The sequence below is a fragment of the Mus caroli genome, chromosome 10, assembly GCF_900094665.2.
Source record: "Mus caroli chromosome 10, CAROLI_EIJ_v1.1, whole genome shotgun sequence".
In the NCBI taxonomy this organism is placed as follows: Eukaryota; Metazoa; Chordata; class Mammalia; order Rodentia; family Muridae; genus Mus; species Mus caroli.
The window spans coordinates 7,556,893-7,565,182 of NC_034579.1; the positions used below are offsets into that span (position 1 = coordinate 7,556,893).

Genomic DNA, 8,290 nt, shown 5'->3' on the forward strand with positions numbered 1-8,290 from the left:
TCCAGCAAGAGATATATGTGTGAATTATAATAGTGACTGTGTTTCCAGCAAGAGATGTATGTGTGAATTATAATAGTGACTGTGTTTCCAGCAAGGTACAGGTAAGATCCCAGCTAAGTCAGCAGTGAAGACATAGGTAGGCATTAACCTTGGTAAGCCTGGGCTGCTACCTAGGGAGGTTGACTTTTCAGGCTTTAGAACTTAACCTTGCCATGTGATACAGTGGCCATTTAGAAAGGAGTAAAGAGCCGGGTGTGGTGGTGCACGCCTTTAATCCCAACACTTGGGAGGCAGAGGCAGGCGGATTTCTGATTTCGAGGCCAGCCTGGTCTACAAAGTGAATTCCAGGACAGCTAGGGCTACACAGAGAAACCCTGTCTCGGGAAAAAAAAGCAGAAAGGAGTAAAGAAGGACAGGATTGTAGCAAAGGTTAGCTGAGCAGCAAGGCCTTAAACAGTGACCTTAAATACATGTGAGTACCTAACAGGAAAGTTGTTCTGCTCTTGAAAAAAAGGAAATAAAGATGCAAGAGGGGCAAGGAGATAGATTGAGTACTAAAATTTTGAATTCAATATCCAAAGAGGAGTGATCAGTTTGATTCTTGCTTTTCATTAATTCATCTCTGCTGACAAGCAGAGTGGTGCTCACTGAATCCTTACGTGGTCCAGTCAGCTTAGTACTTCTCTTCGGGAAGAAAGTGCTACACATATCTTCCCCTCTAACTACTTGTGAAAAAACTGAAAACTCATCTTTCACAAGTATACGCAGAGAAGATGAAACACATATCTCTAGTATCATTTGTACATTTTTACTATTAAATCTATTATTACTGTACATTGTGTGATTTAAGAAGCCATGTTGAAAATTGTCAAGACATTTGAAGTAATGTAGACTCCATAGAGACTTAACACTATAGCTAGTGATTTATGCCCAGATAGAATGAATCCCAAAAGTCTCAAATCATATTTTGGCACCAAATCATATTTGGCCAGAATTCTCACCTAATAATCTTGAGGCCCTAGCTATCTTCTCAGGTAAAATATAAATTTAAGAGTAAAACTAACTGTGATTTCATTTCAGGTCTATTCATTGCTTCTAACCTTTAGCAAGTTGCTGACTCAGCATCAGGGCGGGAAGTAGGTAGATGTATTAACACAGAAATAAAGAGGTTTTTCCCTTCCTCTAATCTCTTCAACTCCAACTTTCCCTCTTTTCATACTTTAAGCTTGGTGTATTCAAGTATGCCTATATACTCTGTTTGCTCCTGAGTACAGAGCTGTTGTTGTAAATGGTATCAATTAGCTCTGTTATTAATATGCCCCAGCCAGCCCCTCAGTAATCCTATTGATTTATTTAACCGTCTTAGCACAGGTGCTGGTTGATTATCCCTACTCTTATTTTTCTATGCTAAATTTGACTATTTCCCAGCTGCACTCACTCCTTAGTTACTTGCTATTTGAGTCTCACCTGGGCTGCTTTTATTTCATCAGTCTGTCTTCAGGGCCACTTCTTTTGGCCCCGTATTGGGCACCAATTAATGAGATTAATTAACTCTGCTAGTTCTTAATATGATCTGCACCCCCCTCCCCCGCCCAGTAATACATAGTCCTACTTGATTTATTTAATCAGCTTTAGCACAATTACTAGGCTATTATCACTAAACTGTTTCTTTACACTAGGCTGGCTATTTCCCAGCTGTGCTTTCCAAGTTACTTGCTGGTTCGAGTCTTGCCCTGGTTATTTCTATTCCTTCAGTCTGTCCTTGGGGTGTATTTCTATGGCCCTGTGCTCCTGGTCTATCCCCTCTAATGGAAACCTCTTGTTCTCTTATCTTCTTTGTTCTTCTCCCTCTCCTGTGCTCCCTACCTGAGACTTCCAGCCTAGTAATCAAAACCCCGCCTACCTCTGTCTCCCCAGTTACTGGCTGTAGCCAGTTTTAATTGGCAATCATAGAAGATTGGCGAGCAAAGTTTATACAACATCATTTGGTGCATGTGAGAATCTGCTCATTGGGAGTGCAACCAGATCTTGGGAGCCAGTATCTAGCTACATAGCAGCTCCAGACTAATCCCTAACACATAGCCATGCTACAGAAAATCATGTATATCTTTAATTGAAAATAATTCATGTCATTATCATTGAAGACATTAGATGTCCATTTTCCTTGGTGGTGGTGGGGCAATGTTACTGGAATATTTTCAAAGGAAAACTATTTGACAATATAAGTTTTGACTTAATTCTCTGTGTGTAGATTCTGCGGTGTCTGCTGCACTGCATCACAGCTTTACCTTTTGTGTTTGTAACAGAGACTGCATGCCACACATAACTTAATGGAGCTGTTGGGAGCCAAACACCCAGGAATACCTCCCACCTTGAGAGATGGCAGACTTGAAGAAGAGGTAACTGTTATTCTTTTATTTATAAAGGTTTACTTTATAGAAGTATCTTGCATGACATTTAAATAAAAGTAGCCAACCATGCTTTCCTGTGATTTAATGTTCCAAACATTGCTGTGGTGGTTTGGAGTGACAGAGAAAGTTGGACTCCTTATTATTTTGTTTGCCTGGTGATCTGTTTGCAGATAGGTTAGATTGTTTGTAGATACAACATGTATATGTTTTAATAGATGAAAACATTTTGATTTCATGGTAGGACTATAAAGAGTATAGTTCAGAAAACAGAAACGCTACAGATGTTCTCTTCCTTGCTGTGTTTTCTTTAAGAGAGTAAATGTCTCAAATTCTCAGTTCAAGTTTCTCTCACTGAACAGGATAATACTATACCTTATTTTAATAGAAATTCCTCATAGCATGCTATACTAAGTCTCCCCAGAATATTTGCCTTTTTTAAGATCAAAGAAAAAGAAAGTGACCATTGAAAGAGTAGATATGGTTGAAGTATATTAAACTTCAAAGTAGAATTTTTATTGGAATCAGCAAGATAAAAAAATGGATTTGATAACTATATTTAACCCTTTGTATTTGTTAAAATGAGTAATTTTTATTGACAAAATTGCATACATTTATACATGCTTACAGATACTGTGAAATGGGGTGGCTAACAACATAAATTATATATCCCCATTGTACTGGCTGGTTTTGTGTGTCAACTTGACACAGCTGGAGTTATCACAGAGAAAGGAGCTTCAGTTGAGGAAATGCCTCCATGAGATCCAACTGTAAGGCATTTTCTCAATTAGTGATCAAGGGGGAAAGGCCCCTTGTGGGTGGGACCATCTCTGGGCTGGTAGTCTTGGTTCTTTAAGAGAGCAGGCTGAGCAAGCCAGGGGAGGCAAGCCAGTAAAGAACATCCCTCCATGGCCTCTGTATCAGCTCCTGCTCCCTGACCTGTCTGAGTTCCAGTCCTGACTTCCTTTGGTGATGAACAGCAAGCAGCATGGAAGTGTAAGCCGAATAAACCCTTTCCTCCCCAACTTGCTTCTTGGTCATGATGTTTGTGCAGGAATAGAAATCCTGACTAAGACAAATTGGTACCAGGAGTGGGGTATTCCTGTGACAACCTGACCATGTTTTGGGGAGGACTGTGGAAGGACTTTGGAACTTTGGGCTTGAAGATCCATTCGTTGTTAAGAGCTCTGTCAGATGTTGTGTAGGAGCTTGGAAGATAATGCTGAGAACAGTGCAGAAGATGGAGGCCTGGTTTGTGAAATTTCAGAGGGAAAATTAAAGACTCTCTTCAGGGCCATTGCTGTTTTTATTGTGAAGTTTTTGTAGTTCTGGTTAGCTGGGGCTGAAGAATCAGCTGTGATTAACAAGATANCAGAACTACTAAAGCAAAAACTTTGCATTACTGGGACTATTGATGCTGGTTAGCTGGAGCTAAGAAATTAGCGGTGATTAAGAAGAGACCAGCATCGTTGAGGTGACATCTTCTGGGAAGTGTTTTCTGAAAGCACAAAGAGGCTGTGTTCCAGAGATAGGCAAGGTTGTACTCCTTCTGCAGTGGAACTTGGTAATGTGTAAGGGTCACCCAGGTGGTACTGGTTTTGAAGGCATGAAGGGGTCACACAGCAGCACAGGCTCGGCACTGTGAGAAGCCATGGAAGGCCATTGGTGAAGGTGCAGCCCCAGTTGTAATTGAAGGCCCAGGACTGAAGGGGTCATGCAGTGCTTTGGAGATGCCAGTACCACGAGATGACCACCAAGAGCAGCAGCAGCAGTGGAGTACAGGCATCTGGAGCCCAGAGACGACGTGTGTGCTACAAAGGGCATGGCTGGAGAAGTGACCCAAGCCCTTGGAGGAGCCCAGAAGATCGTGAGTTGGATCCCAGACATTGGACGGTTGGAGATTGATTTTTGCTTTGATTGTGACTGTGCCCTGATATTTTCCCTCTTGAAGAAAGAAACTGTTTTAATGGAGCCCACAGTTAAGAGACTTTTAATTGTAAAAAGACTTTGGATTTTAAAAGAGATGGATATTTTAAAGAGATTGAAATTTTAAGAATATGTAAAGACTGTGGGACTTTTAAAGTTATTTAGACCTTGGGGATAAATAAGAATGTAAGGGTTGAGGCTTACTAGTGATGTGTTTGTGTGTCAAGTTGACAAGGGGTCAATTGACCTGTCTGAGTTCCAGTCCTGACTTCCTTTGGTGATGAACAGCAAGCAGCATGGAAGTGTAAGCCGAATAAACCCTTTCCTCCCCAACTTGCTTCTTGGTCATGATGTTTGTGCAGGAATAGAAATCCCGACTAAGACACCCATTATCTCATGAGCTTGGTTTTTATAGTAAAAATATTTCACATCTACTCTGAGCAGCATACGGTAAGTAGTCATTGTGGTATAGCCCTTTGATGTATTGCAGGATCCCTGTCTCTGCAGTCCCCAGCAACCACCGTTCTGTATTTGCAGGAGTTTTACTTTTTAAGTCCCACATCTGTCTGAGGTCATGCAGCATTTATCTTTCAATGCTTCAATTGTGTTATTTAATGTATTGTCCCCTGTGTTTATATATGGTGTCAGAAATAACAGAAATTTTTCCTTTTTGAAAGCTGAAGGGTGTGTCATGTGTGTGTGTGTGTGTGTGTGTGTGTGTGTTTTATCACTTTTTTTTCCAACTCTGTATGTGTGGGTCATGCATATGTGCATGCAGGCTCTCATTTGTTGGTAGATGTGTGTGCATGAATATGGAGGCCCAAGACTGATGTCAGGAGTCATCCTGGAAGGCTCGCTCTTCTGTCTCATTCTTTGAGGCAATTTCTCTCAGTCAAAAACAGAGCTCACTGATATAGTTGTGCCGTTCATCTTGTTCAGGGAATCCTTCCTCCACCTTCCAAGGCTAGATTTAAAGGCAAGCTTTCATGTCCACTGGCATGCATGTGAGTTCTGGAGATCTGAGCTCTGGTCTTCTAACTTGTTGGGCATGCGTTGTAAGCACTGAGCTATCTCCCTACCTCTGTACACCATATTTTTTATGAATTCTTTTTGTTCACTGTTATTTAAGAAGGTGAAAGAGTGGTAATAACTTTTTATTCCTGGTAGTTTTAGTCCACTAGGAATATCATAACAATACTAGGCTGTGAGGCTTAAAGAATAAATATTTCTAACAGTTGTAGAAGTTGAAGTCCAGAGTCAGCATATATATCCTCAAACCTCTGGGTTTAGTTTCTCTTCAGCTCCTCACTGGGATTTAGATGTCACTGTTTGCTTACTGCCTTCCATTCGCGCTTGTGCATCCCAGGACTTCTTTCCTCATAAGGCCTCTTATGGGAGCGTCACTCATATGGCTTAGTTAGCCTGCAGGCCTCTCCAGGGGCAGTCACATTGAGCTTAGGACTTGTACACACAGGTTTTGTAGGAACAGGTTCACTTCTAACACCTTTATTACTGTGTAACTCAAGAGTTATTTTTAAACAATGGCATTTCTTAAAAGTACTGCAACAACTAAAGCAGACAAGTAATTCTGTAAGATCTAGGCTCACCGGTGAGATGTTAATGTCTTTTTATTCTATAAGGAAGAAATCTTTAGGCTTTTTAAATTTTGTGACTTCGGCATACCATTTTTTTCTTTTGATTGTTTGATTTTTTTTTAGGAATTTCTAGAATATTTTTTATAATACAAAATTTTATGTTTATATCAAGGAACTTTAACTATATGGAGCGACCACATTGTTCCTGAAACACAATACTAAATTATGATCAAGATCTTGAGTGAAAGTGTTTTTGACTTTCTATCTCCACACAGGCCAAGCAGCTGCGAGAGCACTATATGAGTAAGTGTAACACAGAAGTTGCCGAGGCCCAGCAAGCTTTGCAGCCTGTGCAGCAGTCCATTAGGGAGCTCCAAAAGAAGGTACGTGTCACCCAATAGCATTTTGGATCTATTTATTTGTGTTTTGTTTGAACTTTTTGTTTCCCTTCAAATTCTTAGCAGTTACTTGAGTGACACAGACATCTTAGTTAACTTTTCTGTTGCTTTCACCAAACACCTTTACCAAGACAACTTATGAAAACAATTGAATTATTTAACTGGACTTATGGTTTCAAAGGTTAGATGGCAGAGCAAAGGCACAGAGAACGGAACAGCTGAGAGTTCATGTCTTTTTTGCTTTGGATACAATATTTTTATTATAGCAACAGAAAAGTAACTAATTCATCAGACAGAGATAACCATGGAACATTCACATTTATAGTAGAAAAGCGACGGTGCCTGTGATCTGGCCGGAGAAGGAAAGGGAGCAGATTCGCTGCTGATTCTGTGAGGGCTGCTGGGGCCCGAGGTGTAGGAAAGACCTTTCATTTCTCACCAAGGCGGGCGTCTAGTGGCTCCTGAGTGCTGTTGCCTTTACTGTCAATAAGCCTTGGTATGTCAGAGTTTGAGAGCTCATGTCTTGATCCATTTGTGTGAGGCAGACAAAGAAAGTATCCTGGGAAAGCAGAGAGTCTCTTGAAGCCTACCTGCGTGACACACCTCCTTCAAGCCATATCTCCTAATCTTTGCCAGATACTTCTACCAACTTGGAACCTAGAATGTGAACATAATAGCTTGTGCAGGCCATTCTCACTCAAACTGCACAACAAGTATATTTACAGTTAATGGTGTCTATTCCTAGAGTGGATGGACTAGTATGTTGATGAGTCTGCTATATTGAAATTCTGGGGGGTTTTTATGTTGGATAAATAACAGTTTGTCCTTTAGAGAAAGCATAAGACTTCGGTAATCTCTCTTTGATCTTAGCTATGTATGTTCCCACATTTAGGATCACAGGTGTTATTCTTGCAGACTAGATACTTGTCCTTTCTGAGTTTCTTTTTTTATGACACCAGAGCAAAATCTTAACAGTAAACAACACACGCACATAGGCTTTTACTTCAAATGTTTTATCAATTGTTCCCCATGTTGTGCTTCCTAATTCATTAATTACTTGGTAACAGTTGTACTTTTGTTATGTATTGGGTGGAATCTAGTTCATTGATTAGATCTAACCTTTCTTTAGTGTGTTACCCTTTACACTTAGCTTTTATTTTGGTAAAAATCTTTTTAAAACAGCTTTGATACACAAATTTTACATAAAATATCGTTCGTGTAGAGTATTCTTGTTATGAATACAAAGAGGTATTTGCCCAATACACACAGTTTGTGTGTTTTTCTGTGTGATATAGATATATGCAGTATGTACACATTTACCAGTTATAATCCTTTGAGAACAGAATTTATCAGTATTTTTTCATTTTTCATATCTCTTTTCCCATTGAATGCTAATATATGCAGTAATTGGTCAGTTTTGGCCTTTTTTTCAGATTCATTCTAATTCTCCTTGGTGGCTGAATGTAATCCATAGAGCAATGGAATTTTCTGTTGATGAGGAACTTGTTCAGCGGGTGCGAAATGAAATAAGCAGTAACTACAAGCAACAAACTGACAAGCTGTCTATGTCCGAGAAGTAAGGCAGTAATGCAGAACTGAGCCACTGTGTACAGCGTGCAGGTCATTTAGTATCAGGAGGGGCATGCGCTCCAGTGTCCCGCCATGGACTTAGGAACATCTAGGGTTTACAGATATTAAGTCTAAAACGGAGATCTTTTTTTCTTCTGTTAGCCATATGAAATGTTCTCCTTTTAGAGCCTTGAGGTCTGTTCTTTGTTGCTGTTGTTGTTTTATATGTATTCTTGTTTGTTTGAAATCTGGTCTCTAAGTAGCCCTATCCTGAACTCTTTATGTAGACCATGATGTTTTTCAACTCGCAGATCCATCTGGCACCTGCCTCTCTGCCTCTGTCTGCCTCTCTCTCTCTCTCTCTCTCTCTCTCTCTCTCTCTCTCTCTCTCTCT

At 40.2% G+C, this 8,290-nt stretch overlaps 1 protein-coding gene across 1 annotated transcript in view; it reads left to right on the plus strand.

Annotated features, from left to right (window-relative positions):
* Positions 1-8,290, plus strand: part of Shprh (SNF2 histone linker PHD RING helicase) — a 68,668-nt gene that overhangs the window by 29,604 nt on the left and 30,774 nt on the right. Inside the window, exons 16-18 of the mRNA XM_021174217.2 lie at positions 2,307-2,399; positions 6,205-6,312; positions 7,761-7,903. Of these exons, the coding sequence (XP_021029876.1) occupies positions 2,307-2,399; positions 6,205-6,312; positions 7,761-7,903 (344 nt within the window). The remainder of the gene's footprint in view (positions 1-2,306; positions 2,400-6,204; positions 6,313-7,760; positions 7,904-8,290) is intronic.